The sequence below is a fragment of the Phyllostomus discolor genome, chromosome 2, assembly GCF_004126475.2.
Source record: "Phyllostomus discolor isolate MPI-MPIP mPhyDis1 chromosome 2, mPhyDis1.pri.v3, whole genome shotgun sequence".
NCBI lineage: Eukaryota > Metazoa > Chordata > Mammalia > Chiroptera > Phyllostomidae > Phyllostomus > Phyllostomus discolor.
This window is the reverse complement of record NC_040904.2, coordinates 88,954,546-88,978,282: the sequence shown is the minus strand read 5'-3', so window position 1 is coordinate 88,978,282 and position 23,737 is coordinate 88,954,546. Positions and strand designations below refer to the sequence as shown.

At 38.1% G+C, this 23,737-nt stretch overlaps 2 protein-coding genes across 3 annotated transcripts in view; both read left to right on the top strand.

Annotated features, from left to right (window-relative positions):
• MORC1 (MORC family CW-type zinc finger 1) overlaps positions 1-17,896 on the top strand; it is a 157,987-nt gene extending 140,091 nt beyond the window's left edge. The window contains 4 exon segments of the mRNA XM_028502395.2: positions 4,823-4,910; positions 6,462-6,515; positions 14,281-14,475; positions 17,192-17,896. Coding sequence (XP_028358196.1) covers positions 4,823-4,910; positions 6,462-6,515; positions 14,281-14,475; positions 17,192-17,329 — 475 coding nt within the window. The 3' untranslated portion in view covers positions 17,330-17,896.
• A 4,064-nt stretch (positions 17,897-21,960) lies between these two features.
• Positions 21,961-23,737, top strand: part of GUCA1C (guanylate cyclase activator 1C) — a 40,212-nt gene continuing 38,435 nt past the window's right edge. For both annotated transcript variants that reach the window (XM_036018058.1, XM_028534182.2), the window contains exon 1: positions 21,961-22,278. In XM_036018058.1, the coding sequence (XP_035873951.1) occupies positions 22,075-22,278 (204 nt within the window). In that variant the 5' untranslated portion in view covers positions 21,961-22,074. The remainder of the gene's footprint in view (positions 22,279-23,737) is intronic.

Sequence of the window (23,737 nt, the reverse complement as noted above, 5' to 3'; positions counted from 1 at the left end):
TGGCTGTATATATATGACATGAACTCAATTCTGCAGTTTCCCTGGACTTTATGGAAATTTCTGTGGCAGCATCTAGGGCTGTGGAGCTGTGCTTGTAAGGGCGTGTAGGGCCCAGCTACTGTGGTTTAGGAAGCCACTCCCCACACTTGTCCTGCTGCAGAAGAAAGGAGGAAGTGCTCTTGCTTATGTGTAGGTGGATCTACCTTGGACTTTGCATCAGGACACATTTTACTAATGATACCAGAGAATCCAGAGACAAGTTATTAACCAGGAAACAAAACTAGAGTGCTACATTTCTGAACACTTAAGTTCTGACCACCAAATCTACTACAGTGTCTGGGTCAGTAAGCTTACACCAGCCTGGGAAAGACACAGAAGCAGGCCAGACCTGTGTTGTACAATGTTATGAGGTTGAAGAAGACCACCTCTCCAGTGATCTGGGTGGATGTCAGTCTCATATTGCTGTGGCCTATAGCAGCGATTTTCAACCTTTTTATCTCATGGCACATGTAAATTAATTACTAAAATTCTGCAGCACACCAAAAAATATATTTTTTGCTCATTGACAAAAAATAGGTACAATTTTGATTCACTCACACTGGACAGCTACAGTGATCCCTCACCTATCGAGGGAGTTACGTTCTAGAGACTCCTGCAATAGGTGAAAATCCACGAAGTAGCAGCATTATAATTATTTTATTATTTATATATATTTTAAGGCTTTATAAACCCTTCCCACACTCTTATAAATCTTTCCCACTCTCTTATTAACTTTTCCCACACTCTTACAAGCACTTCATGTGCTCTTAAACACTTTCTATACTCTGAAACCTACGTAATTTTAACAACATATAAAATTCTATATGGATACTCACCAGTTTTTTAAAACCCGCAATAAAGTGAAGCTGCAATCAGTGAACCGCAACATAGCGAGGGACAACTGTATTGTTGTGTTGGCCATTGTTATTTTGTTTTGTGACAATCTAAGGAAAAAAAGGTCAATGCCCCAGACTAGTCAGGTATTGCATGATTTTTCAGAAAAAATATACGTATACATAGATATATATTCCTTATGAGAGGACATTTTTTCATTGCTTTTATAGAGAAAGGAAGGGAGAGAGAGGAACATTAATTGGTTGCCTCTCACATGCACCCTGTCTGAGGACTTCAGGAATGGAACCTGCAACCTAGGTATGTGCCCTGACTGGGAATCGAGCTGGCAACCTTTGGTTGATGCCAGAGTCTTACTCCAGCAGGTGCAGGGATTCCCAGTGGAGGGACGGTGTTGGCGCAGAAATGACACGAGAAGTGCAGTTTGAAGCTCAACAGCCTGGCATCTCTGCTGGGCTCTTCAGTTCTTTATTTTTATACAGTTGTGTGTGTACATGTGGCATATGTGAAAGCAATCAAAATGAGGTTCTCAGGGCATATCTTCTTTGTCAGTGTTCTGCAGAAAATATGACACAGACATAATAAGAAACAGCTGTCCATTATAACTGCATATTATTGTGCAAGCTTTTAGCTCCTAATCTTTGCAATTAATCAGTAACACATTTTACCACTTATATCACCTTAATTTCTTAAAGCTTAACTTAATCTTAATCTATATATTCTAAAGCCGCAAGCTGGGCACCTAGATGAGCAGAGGGTTGTTTTGGCTTATTGGTAAAGGCCATGCGGAAGGCTTTCATGGTCAATGTGGTTAGCACCTGTCTCTCACTTCTCACTTCAACGCCAGAGCCCTGTCTTTCTATTTAAGTAATAATCTTTGTGTTGCTCAGTCCATTCAGCTGCCTGCCATCTACCTTGGTGTTGATACATTTCTATTATTTATTTCCATCTTTGATGTCTGACTTTTTTGGCAATGAACACCACGGGGGCCCTGATCGCTTAAGTGCCTCATAGAAGGGGAGTGTATAATAATCTTTCCAAAATCCATTTATATTTACCCATCGTGTCCCTTTATGATAGATTCCAGTATAGGGTAAAGGGGGATCAGTGGGCCTAGGAGTTAGAGGGGAAACAGACCATGGATACTAGTATAATGCTGACCAAATGTGTTTTTTGAATCTATTTCTGGTTCCTGGAGCCCTGGTTCTAAGAAATTGTGTAATAAGGGTGTGTATAGGGGCTTTAGTAAGGAGTAATCCTAGGAGTCTCTTCCATTCCCATTCTTGGAACTTCCTAACCCACTTAGGAGGACACTCTGGTGGGGAGTCATTTTCCAATGAGCTGTCATTTTCTTCCTTACTTCCGAAGAACTGTATTTTTTCTGTGGAATTTCCATCTGTTCCAGTCCCATGGTAAATCACATGGACCCTAAGCACGGGTAGTAATACAATGATTAAGCAGAGGAGTGCCAGGTACTTTCCCCCGCCATGTCTGCTATGCGGACACGCAGCTCCCTCTATGACTGTCAGATAGCAGGGCTGGGCCGGCTCCTCCCAGCAGGTTGACGCTCCAACCATCTGAGCCACACCTGCCAGGGCACATGTTGTGAATATTCTTGAGGCATACCAGTTGATAATCATCGGCCTATGGTGTAGACCCTAAAGAATGGGATTCTCCAACCAGTTTCTTACTTTCTGTCAGTATTTGATCAGAAGTAATATGTAAGGTTCTCACCTTTGAATTGGGTAGCCGTAAATTTGAATCCTGTTTTTTTAGTTATAAGTTCTAAGATTCAGGCATGGCAGTTGGTCACTGAGACATTGTAGTATTCAATAAATTGTATATGTATGTGCCTATGTGTATCTGAATAAGTGTGTGCATATTATTAAAAATGTATGGACATGATTACATGTGCAGTGATTTTGACAACCTTTCCTGGTAATTAAGAGCTATAATTTTCAAACCACTGCTATATTTTAGACGACTTTCACGTAAGTGCTTTGTATGTATTTCTTCTTTATTTCCACAGACTTGTGACTGGTATTATTTTTAACATTTTTTTAAATGGATAAGGAAACAGAATCTTAGAGAAACAGTAATATACTGAAAGTCTCCAAGAAGATTATACAGCTACTAAGGACAGGGCTGGGTTTATTTAACCTCTGGCTCCCTGATTTGGAATCTCATGCTCTTAACCACTGTGTATATATGCACATATGTGGGTATACATACCCATTCTCACACATACCCACACTTATAATGCATACACATATGTATACATATGAAAGTGTGTGTGGGTGTCCACACCATGAGGCCTGCAGAGACCTGTCTGTATTACAGCAGAGTGTGGGTGTGCCACTATGTATCATCATTTTCTTTTTTTTTTCGCTTGGCTAATTTTTGTTCTGTATCTAAGTGTATCATTACTATTAAGTTCATAATGAGTTACATGTGATCAGAAAGGAGGTAACCTGGTTCAGTGTACTAAAACTTTAAAGTGGATCCACTTCTATAATTAGGCATCAATAGAAAATTTCCCTGAAGCCACTCCCTAATGGACATGCAGAATCTTTACTGCCTGAAATCATTGTACGATTATCAACCGAACACTCTGAAAGCTGAATATATTCATAAACAGCTCTTTTTCTATGCCAGCTTGAAATTTTGTGCTGATTGTGTTATTGAAATATTCAGTGGAAAAGGAATTGTACAAAATACAAGGCTTTAACCGGAACAAAACGAGTTCCTCATATACCAGTTTTCTCTTTTGCCTTAAGCAGTAGCAGTATGTTTTCTCACATTTCACCAGAGAAAAGATTTCTTCTTCACTTGTGGTTTTTGGTATCTTAGAGTTGTTTTTTTTAAACAGCATGTAACAGTTTTCCTGATCTGATTTTTTGGGAACAGAGAAAGAAAAAGGTCTGTGTGATTGTGCCAGGATGCCCCGGGGGCTGGATAACCTGTCTGCTTTTCTAGTCAGTCTTATGGGACAGAATCCCCCAGGGAAAAGCCGTTTCTCAGCAGCTCTGTGGAGGAGAGAGGGAAAGGCTGAATACTGGGAAGGAGAGCATAGCCAACCTGCCTGAGCCTGATGGGGATGGTGTCCTTAATTACAGGGAAACCAGAGAGATTCATGATAGGGTTAACTTCTCAGTCAGAGTTTCCATAAAAATTACATGAAATTGTATGTATGAAGCAGGTAGCAATGCTTAGCATACCTTTAGCATGTTATAAAAAGTGGTTGAACCTGACCAGGGGTGCAGGACCTTTGGAAAACACTCAGTTCCCCAACACGTGGTGCAGTTGGTCTAGAATACATCCTGCACATGCCTCCACCCCCTGCTCCTCACTGCTGACTAGCTCCTCTTCTTCGGGGCTCCCCAAATGTGAGCTAGGATCCCCTCTCTCAGTACTTATGGTGCTGCATTCTCATCCTTAATTACCATGTTTTTCTAGAAGTACTTCCTTAGCACATCGCTCTGAAGCTCTAAACCCAAAAGAATTTATACGCACCATGAAAAGGACCAATGCTCAGAAGAGGATTCAGCCCTGTATTGGAGGAAGGGAGGCTGGATTTAGCGGGAGGAGTGGTTTGTATAAAAGACCTCTCACCCCTCTGTCCCACAAAACCAGCCATAAGACTGACCACAGGTCCCCTCTCCTAGGGAATCCAGATGCAGCTTTTCTTTCTATGCCATCTGCCTGCTGCTCATCTCAGATTCCCACAGGCCCTTTATCACTCTGCCCCCAACCACTCATCTTCTCACTACCGAGGCAAATACTCTGCAGAGTGTGTGCATGAATGCGTATGTGTGTTATATTTAATATCATGCAATGCTAAGGATTTTAACTGTTCAGATCAAATCTCCTTAAAACTGTAAATATTAACACAAATAATATATTCCCATGCCTGCTGTGCTTTTATTCCCAGGGAGATTATTCTGTATTTCTTTCCAGAGTATCAGCCACCATCAGAATTTGGCTACTCATCTGTGGAGGAATTTGTAGCAAGTTTGGAGGTAAGCTAGTTTTTGTGGAACTCAGAGGGAATGACACAAGAGCCCGAATTTAATCTTCAGTGAACAAGAATGTCAAGTGTTACCAGTCAGAGGAACTAAGTGAATGAAGATAAGGGTCCTTATGCCTAATAGACGACTCACAATTAAAACCAATGTGGCCAAGGGTTAAATAAGCTTCCGGAAGATCTTACAGACTGAGAACTGTTGGTTGCAGAGATCAAAAGAAGGGGGCGTAGTTCCTGACCTTCCTTCCTTGCACCTAAAATCACTTAGATGCACTTCCTCAGCCGCCTTTTATGAAGAGCTGAGGTGAAGATGGGGTGGGTCAGCCACATTAGGTGCTCAGAGCACTAGTCTTATTAGAATCACTAACACATCATATGGAAAGATGAAGACAATTGGATTTATCAAAAATATTTCCAGGGACAGTACCATATATGAAGGGAAGGAAAACTTTGATCAGCAACCTGAGGTGTGCAGGGTGAGCCTCACACCCTCCCACAGTTGATATCCCCAAGCTGCCAGGTTGTCTCAGGCTGCAGTGAAGCTGAGTGGGGTGTGCAGGCCTGTGGCCACCAGAGCTGCTCATGGGAGTGGAGAAGAGCTGTGCAGTGTGGCTGGTGAAAGGGCTCCTTCTCACCCCTGTGATCAGTGCTGCTTGTGGAAAGGATGGATGCACATGGAAAGACTATCAGTGCAAAGAGTACCAAGTTATTAATTAATCCAAAGTGCCATATGCCTTAATCTGATCCTGGGTGAAGTCCTTAGTTTTCTAACCTGCAGCCATTGTTTCTGCTTCTCCACCCTGTACTCTGGCCTCCCCATTCCCTGTCAGGCTTCTGACTCCACTGCTTCACGGGATTGTCTTGTGAGGCCACCAGTGGCCACTGTGCTGACAAATGCAGTGGTCAGTGACCTTAACTGACCTCTCAGAAGCCTTCAGCCCAGTTGACCACTTGCTACTTTTTTTTTAGCACTTTCTTGTGTAGCTTCCACAACAGCACTCTTCTCATTTTCTTGCTTCCCTCCTGTCTTTGAGGGCAACTCCTTCTCTGTTTGGTGTCTAAATGTGGACATGTGTGAGGACTCATTTTCTGGAACACCTTCATCTGTCTATTAAATGGTGTTTCCAGGTGACCTCAGCTAGTCTCTGGCTTCAGACCCCATTCCTATGCCCGTGCCTCGTCGGTCTATTTCTGTGGAGATCCCGACCAAGAAATCCAGACTCCACCTACCTTCTTGACATCACTTTGAATATTTATTATTTATCATTTACTTTTCCTTCACTTTAATTTTGTTATTTTCAATTTTTTAACCATGCTGTCTTACTTATGTGAGCTGCTTTAATCATCTTTTGGAATTAGGTGAGATATACCCTAGTGAATTAACTTAATTAGACCCAGGCTTAAAAGACCTCCTGTATCAATATTAACCAAAGCCAGTTCTAAGCTTTGATGTTTCTTTTATACTAGATATTGCATGTTATAAGTCTTGTAGATAGCTGATTCTCTAAAAGCTAATATCCTGTTTTATTGTAATTTACGAAAACAGCTGGAGCAATGCCCAGAGCAGACAAACAGAAAGCTGAAAATGTGTTTCAAACAGGTAAGCTTCCTTTCAACCTAATCATTTATGTTCTAAATGATCCTGTATTCCAAAGGAGAAATAATACACATTTCTAAATGTTGAGTTTGGGAGGAAATCAAATTTGCATTCACTTATCAGAACTTACATTATTGTAACATATCAGATGTCACAAAGAAGCATCCTTTTGACTTTGAAAATGTAAATGTTCTCACAGCATAAAGCTTATGAAACATTAGGAGTAGGACTACTATTTGTAGTGGAAACATGACATTCTGAACCTTTAAGAAATAGATTCACTGAATTCCTGAGACACTGGATGAAACCAGAAATTGTTTGTAGATTAGAATTTTGATTACAGTTAAGTCCTCTCTTAACATTATCAGAAGATTCTGACTTTAAGTGAAACCCTGTATAACAAAACAGTTTTATCACAGGCTGTTGATACAAACAAGAGTTAAGTTCCTCTGGTACCTCATCAATGTTACAATGAAACAGTGAAACTACTTGTTGTATTCTGTACAAGTTCATATTTCCCAGGGCTTTTTGTTTGATTGTATGTTTGTTTGTTTAGCGTTCTATCAACAGTTTTTAAAGTTTAAGATTTTCCCATTATAAAAGTAGTTATAAAAATAATTAATGCTAACAAAAAAGTTAAAGAAAAAAATTGTCTATAGTCTCAAACCATTCTAAAATCACTGCTATTACTATTTTGGTGTATTTCATTACAACTTCTCTTTCTCTCAGTAGATGTTTTAATTTTTTAAATTTTTCCTTTCTTCTTTTAAATTTATTGATTTCAGAGAGAGAGGAAGGAGGAGAAGGGGGAAGAAATATCAATTTGTTGTTCCACTTATTTACATATTCATTGGTTGATTCTTGTATGTGCCTTGACTGGGGATCAAGCCTGCAACCTTGGCATATGGGATGATGCTCTAACCAGCTGAGCTATCCAGCCAGGGATGATGATTTTTACAGTCTTAAGTAATAGTGTGTATTTAGTTCTTAAAGATTTTCTGGGGGCAGGGAATAGAGTCCATAGAGTCTTTCAGTTCTACTAGAGAAATGTCAGAAAAAAATCACGTCTTCAAGTCCCTAAATCACACTCAGGGGAACTGAGAATCTAAGATGTGAACTCCAGCACTAATCTCCAAGCTGACATAGGGAATTAGTGTTGGAGCCAGGACAGACAGAGGTTCACAGATTCATTATAGAGGCCACAGCAGTCTAGAACTTTTCTTAATACCAGATTAATACTGAGATGTTAGCTCTTCACTGACACTTGTGTTTGCTCAAAGAGGTACACCAGCTCCATCCTTAGCATATATACTAGCATCTTCTTCCATGTGCTTATACTGTTTAAGAGAAAACCACAGGCTCCACTTCTATACTTGGTTAAAATAGCATCACTTCTGTTAAAGCCCATGATGCCAAACCTAAATTTAATACCTGACCTAATTACTGTTTTTAACCTGTTCCTAGAAATACATTTTTAATCAATCATTCCAGAATTTTCTGGTTAACACTACTGAAGCAATCTGTCATATGGGTGTTCCTCATCCTCCATAGAAAGAAGAGGCAATCTGAATAATTAAAAACCCTTGTTTGCCCCCCCCCCCCACAGAAGATGTCCTGGTCTGAAAATAATCCTTCCTTATGTTAACAGCTCCCTTGTGCCACCCTTCTTTCTATAAAAGCCTTCCATTTTGTACTGCCCCTTGGCAAACCCTTCTTGTTGCTAAATGGGATGCTTTTCAATTAATGAATTGCTTAATTAAGTTAATTAGACTTCAATTTTACTGTTAATTTTTTTTAAAAACAATGCTTATAGCCATCTTCTGGAAAACTATCATAGCAACATGCAAATTTATGAAGACTAAGAAGTGAATGGTGCCCCCAGGAGTTGTGCAAAGCACAACTATAAGCAAAAGCTTGCCTCATATCTGTAGTGAGAAATAGAGTATATTGAATAATCTGGTTTTATAAAGGAAATGGAATTCTGAAGTAAGTTCCCAAAGACATGTAGCTAGGCAAACTTGAAAGGAAAATTAGAACCTAAACCAGATTTCTTCTTAGAAAGGCTGTTTTTGAATTTTAGGATGTTCCTAAATTGAATACCCCAGTTGATGCATTTGCCTCTGATGTTTCTGGTTGAGTGCCTACTGGACTGGGATATGCGCAGATGAAGGCATCTTGTAGGTCTTAGTTTATTGTTATTCAGCTGAAAAGCAGCTTATTTTCTAAATCATGCCCTGTTGAAAGCAGTGATTGAACATTTTCAGCTTGAAGACTTGTCAACATTTCCAAAGTTGAGTAGAATAAAAAACTAAGTTTTCTTTCAGTATATTTTTGACCCTATTTTAGCACTAATAGTATTATCATCAGTGATTGTAAAACTGGTTGGTCAAGAGCTACTAGAGCCAGACACTGAGCTAGGCCTTATAAACAGCCTCTTATATCTTTTATCTGTTACCTCATTTAACTCTTACAACTTTGAGGGGTGGGTGCCACTATCTACATGTTTGTAATGAGGAAATGGAGAGTCAGAAAGATAATATTCCAATGTCACAATGCAAGTAGTAGATTTAGTGTTGGAACCCAGATTTGTCCCACTTCAAACCTTTTTTTACTGTACCACTTTCTTTCATTTTATTCTTATCTTGATGGTAATATTTCAGCTTTGTGATAGAGTTTGCATGTATTACTTGCAATAGGTAAACTACATCTTCGCAGCCTGTTGGTGTAAGATAATTACTGTTCATTCACTAGACACCCTGATGCTTCATAATGAGATGTATATGGGGGAGATGCTGCCAGTGAAATGCTGGAAAGGTGTGTGTGCATGTGGTAGGTGGGTTGTTTAGTGTCCCATCAAGAAATATTCTAATTGTAAGTCTGTGGCAGCCAGCTTGTAGAATTACCAGTAAGGCTTCTGGATCTTTGCATAGATCTTCATCCACTGGTTAAGGAACTCTGATTTAAGTAGCTACACTGTAAAAGTTAGATAGGTGCTAATATTTAGGCTGTAGTACATTTCATTTTACCCAAGCTTTTATATATATATCCTTAATGTCTGTTTCTAAGTGATAATTTTTTAGTGTTTACACTATCAGTAAAAGAGCCAACTTGTTGGGTCTTGGAGACCAGATTGAATAAGAAAAATGTTTATTCAAGGTGAAATGTATTAGCATAGATGATGAATAGAACCTCTTTAATGTTCAGGGCAAGTGAGATTCAAAGAATCAAAGTAAAAGAAATAGTCAGGAGACCAGGAATTCCTCTTGAAACTGAGATGTTGCAAGCAAAACACAGAAGAGTTGGAATCATGACTTCCCTCACATGAAACTGTTTGGTCTTAAAGACTTTATTAATGTCTGTTAGCTTTAGGTGGTAGTTATAAAATCTATTCAGATCTTTTCTTCAATTCCATGTAGACAAATTTATGTAACTTGCTTGAAGGTGAGTACTTTTAATGAAGAGAACCACATCCAAGCACAGAAGGACCCTGGATAACTCACAGACTTGTTCGGTCACCTCATCTTGACCACATCAGTGGTTTCCATAACTACTGCCAGAGCTGTCATTGGGTCATGACAGCACTGGTGGTCATGCACAGCCTCAGCTGAACCACCATCTTTTATTTTTCCATCTCACAAGCTGTCTGGTCCATCCAAATTGGAATTGCTCCAACGTACTAGACTAGCTTGCCTCTGAGCCTTTCATGATGCTGTCCCAGAATATTCTTATCTACTCTCCTGGTCTACAGGTGGCCTCTTGAAGTCCTTCCCCTCCACACCCTGTGTAGAACCTGCTCAGTGCTGCCTTCTCCATCAAGTCTTACTCAGTCTCTCAAAGGGAAATTAATCTTGACTTTCTGTACTCTGGGGGAGCCTTAAAACTTGATTTTAGCATTAGTCTTTAGCAAATTCTGTTTTGTGTTGTAGTAGTTTCTGATATTTTATTTTTTCCTAATAAGATTATAAAATCTTTGAAGTTAACACTCCTCTCTCACCAAACTCTGTATCTTGGTGGCATTCAATCAAGAACTTTGAATGCATCTGGATCTTATTCTTTGTGTGTTGAATCAAAATTCATTGTGTCCTCTCTAGAGCCTGCCCACATAAACATTCACATGCATATCCTTGTAAGTAAGGTACAAAATCTTGCTTTATGCATATGCATATTTGTTAGGGTTTTGGAACTCCAGAGCTCTGACTTTTTAAATTCAAGGCAGAAAATTGAAATCTCAGTTGAATATCCTTTCTTTAAAATTCTAATTCTGTTCTGAATTACTGTAGTTTTAGACTTTTGATCTGCCTAAAATACCTTTACAAGGGTAAGTTTATCCAGCAGAACTAAGCTTCTCATTTTGTTATAAATCTCTACTCACCTTCATTAAAATGTTAATACAACTAGAAGTCCCTTTATATTGAGCTTTAAAGGTTGTGAAAATTGCTATATTTTACGGAAACCTCCTGGAGATGTTAGCCTGAGAAAGGCAGAAGAATAAATCAGAAACAGGCTGGTGGTATTTGAAGGAAATATAGTTTGCTGGTTACAAGACAGTGAACTTTGAGAGACTAAATATGACTTTTAATGTAATGTGCTATATAAACTTTTTAAAGATTATTTATTTATTTATTTTTAGAGAGAGAGGAAGGGAAGAAGAAAGAGGGAAAGAAGCATCAATGTGTGGTTGCTTCTCACATGCCCCCTACTGGGAACCTGCCCTGCAGCCCAGGAATGTTCCCTGACTGGGAATCAAACCAACAACCCTTTGGTTTGCAGGTCTGCACTCAGTCCACTGAGCTACACCAGCCAGGGCTTTGTAAACATTCTTAATGTCACACCATATTATCAATGTTGTCTTTTGAACTTTTTATTTTGAAGTAATTATAGATACACAGAAATTTACAAAATATTAGAGGTCTCAAGTACCCTTCCCCCCAAGCTTATGTCCTACATTATATAACTACAATATAATATCAAAACAGGACATTGGTAAAATATGTGTCTCATTTTATCATAGGTACAGATTTGTGTAACCACTACTAAAATCAGGATCCAGAGCTCCCATTACCACAGAGATGTTCCTTTATAGTCCTACCTCCCATGTACAGACTCTTGGCAACCATTGATCTGTTCTCCCTGTCTGTAATTTTGTCATTTTAGAGATGTTACAGCAATAGAATCATACAGTATATGTAACTTTGTGATTGGCTTTATTCTCTCAGCATAATGCCCTTTAGAGCCATTCGTGTGTCAATAGTGTGTTCCTTTTTGTTGCTGATGAGCATTACTTTTGTTTTCTAAATAATGTTGTTTTAATATTTTATATCTCTTAAATTTTATTTCTTTTGGTTTGTGTTATTGTTTTGCTTATATAAAAAAGGATTTTGTGGCTATTGTTCAGGACGGCAGAAGTTGTAAAATTTAGAGTTCTGAAAACTAAGAAGTGTAAATGGGTGACATCTGAACTATCTGACCTTGCCATTATTCCAGTTGAATTGAATTATTTACCTTCCTCCACCTGCAACCCATGGAAATGTCACTGTCTGCATTGGACTGAAGCCTCCATAGGAAGCATCTGTGAAGCTTCCTGGAGGAGGTAGTTGTTGCCTTAGTTGTAAATCATCAGCTTCTTGTAGGTTGAATTGAAGATGGTCAAAAGTAGATTCCCCTCCACGATCTTAGAATGTGGATTTCAAGGCAGGATTGGCCCCTGTGTCTGAAATCCACTTACTGTGTTGTGAATGCTACACACTGGCCCTGCTAACTCCCCACTACTCAGGACTCACTGTGTGGCAGGCTTTGGAAATACAGACATGAACCAAACCTTTTTTTTTCACATTGAAGGAATGTAAAAAAGAAAGAGATAAAAACATAAATAAAACATAATGCAGTGTCACATAATGATAGATACTAAATGCAGAAATAAATAAATATATAGTGTGGCAGGCCATAAAATAACTGCAGGGCTGGGGATAGAGAGTGATGGTGTGTGTTAGGGAAGGGGAGGCTATTTTAGGTGAGCACAGGATATTTGAGCATGTTTCAATATAGACCTGAGGCAAAGAGTCAGCCTTCTCTAAATCTGGGGTCAAACTGAAGAAACAAAGAGACATAGCAGGCATAGAGGGCCAGAGGCAAGAATGAGCTTGGTATTCCTGGAAAAATGAGGCCTGGAACTCAGGAAATAAGGTAAAAATAGGTAGTGTTAGATCAAGGCTTTCAGAGTCTAATTCCTGATGCGTCACACAAGTTTCCAGGAAGTTAAAGACTCTAAAATGTATTTATATGGCAATCTACAAACCTCACAAGTAAATCTCACCTTGAACAGGCTACTTTGTGTGTGTGTATTATGTGTGCATGCGTAGGGGGGCACACCTTTAGGACCAGAGTTTGCCACTCTGGAGTGGTATTTGTATCCTTACTCCCAAATACTTTCAGTTAATAGCTCACAAAACACAAGAATAATTGGGGATAACTTACTGGCATAGATCTAAGGTAACTATTTTAAGTAAAGATTTTAATTCTCTTAATTTAATGGAGAATTCAGACCCTTTTCTTAACTCTAATAATATGTGTGTCTTACTTGGGTGTACAATTGCACTTTCTCACATAAGATATAATATCTGTTACTTGATTATCTCTCCCCGTAGTCTTTAAATTTTTTCAGGGTAAAGACTGAACCTTACATATCTTTGTATCACCTATAGTTAAATTCAATTTCTTGAATTTAGGAGACGGTGAATGTCTATTAAAGAGAAGTTAATATATTTAGGGATTTTTGTTTGTTTAAAAGATTTTATAGAAAGATGACAAATTCACAATGAGGTCAGTGAGTACAAAGGGGACCATGTGGATAGTGTCTAGGAAGGGCCCGCACGTATTAGGGAGTGTGGTAGAGGAGGGGCAAGGTGGGGAGGGCAGTCCTAGAAGACAAACAAAGCCACCTTACAATTTTCCTGGCAGCCCAATCATGTTAGAGCACAGAAATCTCATTACAGAGCCATTTAAATGATTATCAAAACAAGATTTGACATGAATCTCTTTTCTCTGACTATCCCTTGGCCCTCTCAAAATGTTGATGCAAGAAATTAATGTCATTTTGAAGTCGAAACATTTGGCCTCTCCATTATCTATTTCTTCTGTGAGTGCCACAAACACAGCATGGGCTTTTGGAAAACTACCAAGAGCCCTTGGATTAGCAAGGGTTGTATGTGCTCATATATAACTGTAGTCTTTACATCAGGAAAAGGAACCCAAAGGGAGTGACAGAACAGGAATCCCCCTTACTGTAGCTTCTGTACTTTCCAAATGCCACAGACTTGAGTTATAAATAACACAACATAATCTGCCATAAAAGTTCTGGTGGCTGGCCATTCTGTCATTGTGTGTGAGTTTCTGGTTCTGTGGAGAGAGGGCTACAGGGTCCTCCCCCTTGGTGTCTTGAACAATCTGGTATCACTGGTGGGAGAACAAATTCAACCATTAATGGGTTCCGTCTTCATTCTAAAACAAGGGAATGCATTGGTGTGCCTCTCTCATCCATGTATTACAGAATCTGGACTATTGTACATTTTTCTTTCTTTCTTTTCCTCTCCTATTAGAGTGTATGTTCTTAAGGACAAACAATATTTGTGGAACATGTGATGACTTATATACATATGGAATTGACACTAGGTATATATATGCATAATTGAAATATGAAATTACTTTCTCATATTAGGGGGAAAAGTAAAACTCAAAAATATATTAAGACTGTTCTAAAAAACATTTCCAGATCCAGAATGTTTACATGGCCCAATATGAAGAGAAACTGAAGAGAAAAATGCAGTCTATTATCTATGATGCTAATAGGAGAGGAGTGATTAATGAAGTAACTCTGGTGCAATGTGAGCAGAAAAGAAAAGTTACTGAAGATAAACTGAACAAGCTTCGTGTGAAACTGTCAGCAGTGCTGCAGAAATTTCAGCTGGTGAGTGATGAGATTTTAGTTGAGCAGTAGGGGTATACGTTGTGGGAAGAGCACTTGGCCAGCATCTAACATCGTCATCTGTTTACTGACCTCGGACAGGTCATTAACCTAGCTTTTACTCTCCCTGTGAGGGTATTGAAACTGTAAATAAATGAACTTGGAAAGTATATGCTAGGACCTTTTTTAAAGGTCTATTATTCTTCACAAAATTCGAATCTTTGCTTGTATACTGTTGGTATAGTGATTACTCTCAAGTCTCCTCACTAGTATGTTTCCAGTTTTTTCAGATCGCAAACTATGTTAATTTATTTTTACCCTAATATATAAATAAAAATAGACTCTTCTAATCTTAGAGGATAGATTGGAGAGGTCAGGGAATATCAAGTAAATATGGATTATTGTCCATCTTATTTGTATATTTTAATGCATAAAGAATTCGGCTTCTCTGAGATTGAGCTAGTGAGGAAAAGTTCATCTCCTACCATAGCACATAGAAATGTTAGGTAAAATACATAAAAAATTAACACATATATAGTTAAGACTGAAAACTCTTTCTGTAAATGCTAGAAATAAATTGAGAAATCACCAGTGAGCCTAGGAAGCACACAGCATTTTCCTCAGAGTAAATCTGGGACAAAGACAGAGCCTCCCTGGGCCATGCAGGCTGAGAGGCCAGGAGCTGAGTCTCTCCCCAACCACCTGAGAGCCCTGACTGGAGGGCTGGAGGCGTGTTCTGGCCATGAAGGGGTTTGGGGAGAAATACAGACTTTGAAGCCATACTTCCCTGGTTTTAGCCTGGCTTGTGAGCATTCAAATTGATAGTCTATTTCTCCTTCAGAGAAATACATATTTTGGTTTCTCTGGGAGTTCTCTTATATTGACTACAAAATAAAAAGCAGAAAATGTTTTTGTTTAATTGAGGTATATGGCCAAAAGAAATGACCTTTCCTCTCCTTGGGTTGTCTAGGCAGCAGTTAAAATGTTTCATTATTAAAATATAAAAGGACAATTAATGCTGTTTTCCAATAATGCTAATTGTATTTGTGCTTCTATCAACAATAGTATATAAGCCTATCATTCAAGTTTATGTATTGCTGCAAAAGTAGGATGTCAGTGGAGCTCCTTTTGGTTCTTGTGGCTGTAAAGGGTGGGAAATATTTTTATGTGGAAAAGGTCTAGTACGAAGCCTGGCATTTGGTTAACTTTCATTGGTAATAGTTGTTTCACTAACAAGAAAAACTAGAGAGACCTATATCATATCAAATTCTATGTCATAGAACTTGAATGTCACTCTTTATGAGAAAAATTCATAAAAAGTGTTGGGTCTCAGAATAACAAACTTATGTTTTGGTAGGAAAAAATGAAAGCATAATAATTTGTTCTCCTTTTTATGACAAACTCCTGTCTCTACTCCAAAATAGTCAAGGTCATTATACTAATTTAATTTGTTTTATTCACAAAGTTTGGTAAGGAAGTGAAGAACTTTAGCCCACAGAGTGTGAAATGCTTTGTCTAGTATCATTGGAGAGGTACTCAAAGGGTTCCTGCCTAAATATATGTACTCTCATCCCCCACTTAAAATTTCCATTTTTACTGTCTCTGATTGCTAGAGCAAATACAGTGGAATAGAGCAGAAACTTGAGAAGAGGTAGACCCAACAGCAGATGCAGTGGGCATATGAAGAGGCCGGGGACCCACCTGAAGTTCTAGGTGGGAGTTTAGTCTGCTAGGTAGAGAGCATTGGCCAAAGGATCAGACTAGACCCAGTCAGCTGAGAGCGGTCAGTGTCAGGAAAGATCAGACAGCGTATTCCTAAGGGTCGGTGAATATTTGGAATGTAGGTGAAGATCAGTATTGTGGAAATCTGTCTTTAGGAAAGGGTTCTTCCTAGTCACAAAGCTGGGATGTAAAATAATCCAGCCTGGATAGAGGACTAAAGAAATCTAGGATATAGGGAACAAAGCAGAAGCATATTCAATTTAATCCTATTTAACAGATAAGGGATGCAGAAGCTAGGATGATTGTGCCAGACATTTATAGGAAACAATAATAAAATTGGAGTTATTTCTAAAAGGTCCTTCCTAAAAATTCTCTTTTCTGTCAGCTCATTTGGGGAGGGGTTGATGCCATGGTTGGGCCTGAGGGGTGTGAGATTTGGGTCAGTAAAGAAGGACTGTTTGTCTAGCTGTTGATGATACAAGAAGCCCAGGGAAGGAGAGCATGAAATTAACTTCGAGATCTGAGGGAAAAGAGAGATAAGGGAGAGAGGCAGGCAGCAAGCCAAGCATCATGGGGAAAAATGCTGCAGAGGGAAGAGGAGAAACAGAGAAATCAGAATTTTTCTGCTCACCTGTTTAGCCTGTAAAGCTACAGATTTTATGAATCTTGAAAATAGGAGATGAGCACTTATCACAGAAAGATGAGATGAGGCTGGAGGAGGGGCGTTAGGAATATGACAAAGAATCAGGTAGAAGGAAAATAAAAGATAAATTAACCTCCTCTGAAGAAGAAAAAATGATCCAACTCTTTAACCACTTGTGAGCATAAAATGATATTAAATGTGAAAACACTTTAAAAGGTTAAAATCATTATTGAAATGCAAGGTGGGTTGTGTTGTTACATGAATCATAGAGAAGACTGTTCAGAGGCCCACAAGCTCACAGGAATAAACGCTGCAGCTTCTTCCTCTGCTGTGACTGTTGCTTTGCTTTGGCAGGGAGGACCAGGAGGAGACCTGGAACAGATTGACCGTTATTTAGAAGCTTTGCTGAAAGAAGATAATCTCCTTTTGGGGAACACTTCAAATAGAGGAACTGCACATACAGAACATAGTCTCCCTTTAGAGAAGAAATGAAAGTTCTTCTCATAACTAGCAGTCAGCAAAGACATTCCCTTTTCTGAAATGCTAATAAGAAAAAGGAAGATTCTTTAAAAAATATTTCCCCTTGTACTTGTTATTGTGAAGTTCATCCTGTTTAATACTAAGAAAATTGTACACTTTGGGAATGCAGAGTGATTTACAATTTGTGTATTTCCCAGTCCTATTCCTTAACTCTTCCTGTTCTTTCAGAAACTTTTTCTTGTTCTGTAATTTCCATGTGAGCAGCTAAGAAAGATGGAAATGCCATTTAGTGTTAAATTTTAGTTTTACTTAAAAGACTGGAAAACGGTGCTTTTCAAAATCAGAATACATGGGACTACAGAGTTACCTGCTCCTGAAGCGTGTGTTGAAAAAGACAGTTCTGTCCTTTCTCCACTGCAGCCAATACTCATAAAGCAGAAAATAACAAATCCTTAAAAAACTTTGAACTATAGTATGTGTGGTAATTTCCTTACTCAGTTGTAGTAAAAGAGCAAGTCTAAGTAAGATGTGAACACATTACACATATGTTAAGAATTGTGTTGTTAGGTATTCTTGGATAACTGGTTCTTTTGTGTGTTTGTTTAGAAATGTCTAACTTTGGATGAAAACAATAAAGATTTAATGTGTATTTGTGGGATTGTGTATTTTTAATTTCATGCACGTGCACATAGTATAAAGTTCAGAACTTGTGAAGTGGAATAGGGTGCAAAGTCTGCACCCCATGCTTAGCCACTTAATGACTCCTCTCAGACGGCATGCCTTTGCCAATTACTTGTGAATCAATCCAGGTACAATCAATGCACATAAAACCACATAAATCATTACATAGATATAAATATGGATGTAATACAACCAAAAGATGCTGTTGCTGTTCCACTTAATAGATCTTCAAGACCATTCCATATCAGGATCCATACAGGTAGAGGTCTCTCATTATCTGTATGCCATTCCATGGACGTACCAGAATTTATTTAACTATTCTCTTATTGATGGATATTTACATTTTTCCCATTCTTTTGGATTTACATGCTCACAATAGTGAATATTCTTTTAAATATGTCAATTTCATATAGATGCAGTTATATCTGTTAAATAAATCTCAGAAGATAAATTACTGGGTTAAAAGGTATGTACATTTTATTATTAATAGATATCTTCTAATAGCACTCCATAAAAATTTTACTAACATACATTCCCACATCAGTGTTTCCTCAGGCCTTTACCTACCCAGTGAATTATCAATCTCCCTAATCTTGCTGATGAAGTAGATAAAAAGTGTATAACCTTGTAGCTTTAATGTATATTTCCTATGAATAAGGTTGAGAATCTTTAATGTTTAAAATTGGTTTGAATTTTTAAATTTAACTTTTGTTCATTTTCTATCAGGTAGTATTCTCTTACCACCCAATAGAATTATTTTCTAGGATTATAGGAATTCTTTTCATATGAGGGAAATTATCTTTTTTATATTATGTGTATGACAGATATTTTATCATAATATTTTATTTAAAACATTTTATGGTGGTTTTAGCCATATAAGATTTTTAAAAATTTTAGTTTAGTTTTTTTTTGTTTATGGCTCCTGGGCTTAGTAGTAATATTTAGAGAGGACTTCACAATGCAAAAGGTATAAAGAAATTTTGCTTTATTTTCTTATAATGATTTTCATAATAATTATATTGTTAAATCTCTGAGTCATCTAGAATTTATTTTGGTGTAAAGAGTACATTAAAAACCCAACTTTTAGCCCTGGCTGGCGTAGCTCAGTGGATTGAGCGCGGGCTGTGAACCAAAAAGTGTCACAGGTTCGATCCCCAGTCAGGGTACATGCCTGGGTTGCAGGCCATAACCCCAGCAACCGCACATTGATGTTTCTCTCCATCTCTCTCTCTCTCTCCCCCCCCTTCTCTCCCCCCCATCTTCCCTCTCTAAAAATAAATAAATAAAATCTTAAAAAAAAAACAACTTTCTGTGTGTTTCCAGATAGTCCAGATTGTCTCAGAATTGTTAATTAAATAATCAGTCTTTCCCCCTATCAATCTACAAACTACCTTTATTGCATTGTAAATTCCTGTTCATATTTGGATCAACTTCTAAAAAATGTATTTCATCATTTTCATTGATTGTTCCCTCTTTTCTTATGTTAGGCCCCTATTGTTTTGTCAAGGCTAGTCACTAATTTTATTTTTCAGAATTTTCCTGTGTGTCTTTGTATGTTTATGGCTTCTGGGCTTAGTGTGTCTTCTCACTCAGACTTAAGAGTTAGCTTTTTTAGTCACCACTCACTCTCAGATTTTATTTGTGCTTTGTTGGGTTTGTGGTGATGTAAGATTAAGATAAAGAGAATTGCCTTTTACTGTCATTTCTTCTTACCCACAACCAAACAAAATATGCCTTTCTATATGTTCAAGTTTTCATTGATTATTATAAATTGTGCTGCTATGAACATTGGGGTGCATAGGTTCTTTTGGATTGATGTTTCAGGGTTCTTAGGATATACTACCAGCAGTGGAATTGCTGGGTCAAAAGGCAGTTCCATTTTTAGTTTCCTGAGGAAGTTCTGTAGTGTTTCCCACAGTGGCTAGACCAGTCTGTGTTCCCATGAACAGTGCACTAGGATTCCCTTTTCTCCACATCCTCACCAGCACTTGTTGATTTGTTTTGATGGCTACTCTGATGTGTATGAAGTGATCTCACCTAAAAGCAGAACCTGATCAACAAAACAAACAAGGGAGTAGGATCCAGGGTGGGATGTGGGGATGTGTAGGATGGGGGCAAGAGGAGGAGAGAAAATAGAGACAACTGTATTTGAAAAACAATTTAAAGAAAAGTTTTCATTGGTGCCCTGTATTTAAAATATTTCTTCAAATACATCTTGCACATTATAGTTATACTTATTGGCTGATTATATCTTAGATTTATTGTAAATGAAGTCTTTTCCCACTTTTTTCTCTCATTGTCTTATAACTTGTTCTGTATATAACAAAACTCCTGACTTTTAGATATCAATATTGTATCCAATATAAGAATTCTCATGCTATTTGTAATAGTGTAAAAGGTTTTTCCTGTATCAACAAGTCATCATTGTGCAGATTGTTTTAAAAGCGTGATTTCTGGACCTCACGCCCTTCTATCCTTGCCCTACCCAAAGTTTTTCTTTCACAAGGGATTTTCTTAGTCCCTTGAAAACTTTCATTACCTTTCTCTGCCATCAGCACTATCCTTCTTCCTTTAATCTAAAAATTGGTGATTAATATCTGTTAATGGTGGTAAGCAGTCAGCGCCTCAGAGCATCCTTCTGGCAGACATTTAGAAAGAGTCTGAAGAGGGAGTTTTCAGAATGGCTTTTGAAGTTTCTAAAAGGATATTCCTCATGTTTCTTGACTGAATAGTCCCCAGGCTGAGTCCTCATTATCTCATCTACTCTCACTATTGTAAGTAATGCTACGAAGCGGGTGAGTTCCAAATTTCTATGACCTTACTGAGCACTTGTTATATAAGGCTAATTGTGAAGTTAAAATATTTTATTGAAAGTCTACAGTGGTGTGTTTGAAACAAAATTAATTTTATTCACCCTAAACATCCATACTTTCTGTCACAACAGTTACATTAAGGGTCCACAGGCTCTAGTTCTTGAGGAATCGGGGTTTTAAGCAGGTAAGCAGGACTAAGGAAGAGGGATGAAGACAGAGACCAGACTTATGAACTGAGTCAGTATGGGAATTGTGGGGGAAATGGAGTAAAGTTAGGAGAGGAGAAGCATACTTAGAACCCAACACCTCTAAATGGAAATAATACAGTTTTCTTGCTCCTAAGTGTGGCTGGTTATGAGATGGCTTGAGGAGCACATGGGTAATTCGTGTCTATTACTGGGGCATAGATACACTTCTTAGGTCCATCCACTCAGTTCTCAAGTCCATTGCAATTTCCTTAGATAAGCTTGGGAACTGGAGTGGAATAGAACTAGCAGTCATAGGTAGATGCAGACCAGAGAGACAGGAAAGACAGAACAGCTAGAAAAAAAGCAAGAACAATGCTGGAGAAAACAGTCCAATATGTTCTTTTATCTGTGAACCGCACTTTCCTGCCTACTACGTGTACATCTCTTTTTACTGAAAATAATAACAGCTCTGTTTTACACAGCCCTCTTGTATACATAGACTTCCTTTTAATTTAACAATACTCAGGGTATATATTTTCCCCATGGTTTTAAAAAATGTTTTTCATCTCAATTTATCTTCCCAGTATTTAGGTGTGAAAAGGCAAATACTCTTGCTACTGTTTTATGGATGGGGAAACAGACTGGAGAACATAAGTAATGTTTCCGTGCAGTTAATAAGTGGCAGGTGAAGCTTAGAACCCAGGCTTCCTGACTGCAACTCCAAGTTCTTCCATAGGACTCCATTGTGCCACTCTGTAATGTGGTCAGAATTTATGGCTAACAGTACAGTAAGGATTACACTGTAAATTATTGCCTCTGTCCTTCACAAGAAACTGCATCTCTAAATAGCCAGTTACCACAATCCCATCAGGAAGCAGTGAATGACCTAGTCTTAAAACTACAGATGAGTTAATCTCACTGGCTTTCTATTCTTATTTAGTCTCTAGCTGTAAGAGGTTTAGAGTAGCTTTCTAAGGGCATATGTTAGCCTCAAGTTTTAGTGAAGAGTGAGGGACTAAACACAGTCCGACCCTACCTGAAAACAACCTGAGGAAAAGCTGTTGACAGGGTCCCGATGGGCAATAGTAAATCTATAGCTAATGGCCTGGCAGCAATTCCAGCTACAGAGATCTATGTGTGGTACAGAAAATTTATGATGGAATATCCATCCGGTCTGCAAACACTGCATGAATTTAAGACACTTTTGGGTCTGCAAGGTCTGACTCAAAAGGCCAACCAACATGTTGATCAAGTCTATAATACCTTTGACATGAATAAGGTAAGAACTTTTCCTTTTCTTTTGGATATGGTTCTCCAGTTTGCCTTTTTCAAAATGTAAAATAGGCTGAGGTAAAATATGTGCATCCTACTGAATGGGGAGGTCTTCAGAGTACCCTCAGCTTATAGGGAAGTGAGCTATTAAACACATTTAGCACTGATGGTGTGAAAATAATTGGGAACTAGCCTTTCCACCCTTGGAAACGATCTGCATGTAGGGAGTTATTTTAAAACCAAATTAAATCTCAGCATGGAATTCTAATGCTATCGTTTAAACAAATCTAATAAGTGCAGATTGATTTACAAAGACTGTTTTCAAAGTATTTAATGCAATGGTGACATTTTATGGAAAAGCAAATTGCATAAATGTGCTTTTTAAAGTGTGATTACACCTAGATTGGCAGATAAAATCAATAGAAGTTAGCCAACATGTTGTTTGTGCTCAAATCAAAAGTTGGAATGCTTCATAATACTTCTTGTTTCATATCTGATGAATTTAGTTTGAGGGAAAAACAAAACCTATAATTTTAAATTCAGATAAATTTTAGTTTCTAAAAATGTCATTGAACTATTATCCTAAATTTACTCATTCCTGAGGAGCTGCAGAACATTTAATTTTATGTCTTGAAAAAATATGAAGATGACAAAAGAAAATATGAAACAGAAAAGATCAGACGAAGAAAGTAATCTGAAATTCCAGGCTCAAGTTCTTCCAGCCTGCATTTCCTTGTGCATTTCAGTTATTTTACCAGTAGATCTGTATATTTCAAAATGTACTGATGCCATCCAGGATAAAAGGGAAGGGGGGAATAGGACTCACAGAAAAACAGATGACATGAGAAAGCCATGCATGATAGTAGAGGAGAAAGAAGGGACAATGCATTTAATATAATTAAAACAACTGTAGTCTGTTAGGATGTACAGAATATAGCACAGTCCTTTGAGTTCTTTTCCAAAGCCAGAAAGCAGATGATTTAAAAGGAGTTAATAGCTAAGAACTGGGGAAAATTAAACCTGTGCAAAATTACTGGCTATTTTAATCCTTGTAGCAACGTGAGGAACAAATTTCAGGACATTATTGTTTTTTGTTCTTTGTTATCAAACATGAATTATGCACTGCCCGTGTAGCATTTTTGTGTTTTTATCATAAATTTTACTTAGTGTAGTTGCAAGCAAACAGAGCCCAGGCCCTTTAGAACTTAGATATCAGTGAGAAAATGAGAAAGATTCTGCTTCTGTTCTTAATTCTGAATTATCTCTGGACATGCTACAGACTAAAAGTGTCACACCGAATTCTAATATTCAAATCTAAACCCCAGTGTGATTGTATTTGGAGGTGGGGTCTTCAGGAGGTGATTAGGTCATGAAGGCAAAGCCCTCATGAATGGAATTAGTGCTTTTACAGGGAGAACTCCCAGAGAATTTTCCTACCCCTTCCCCATGTGAAGACACAGTGGGTT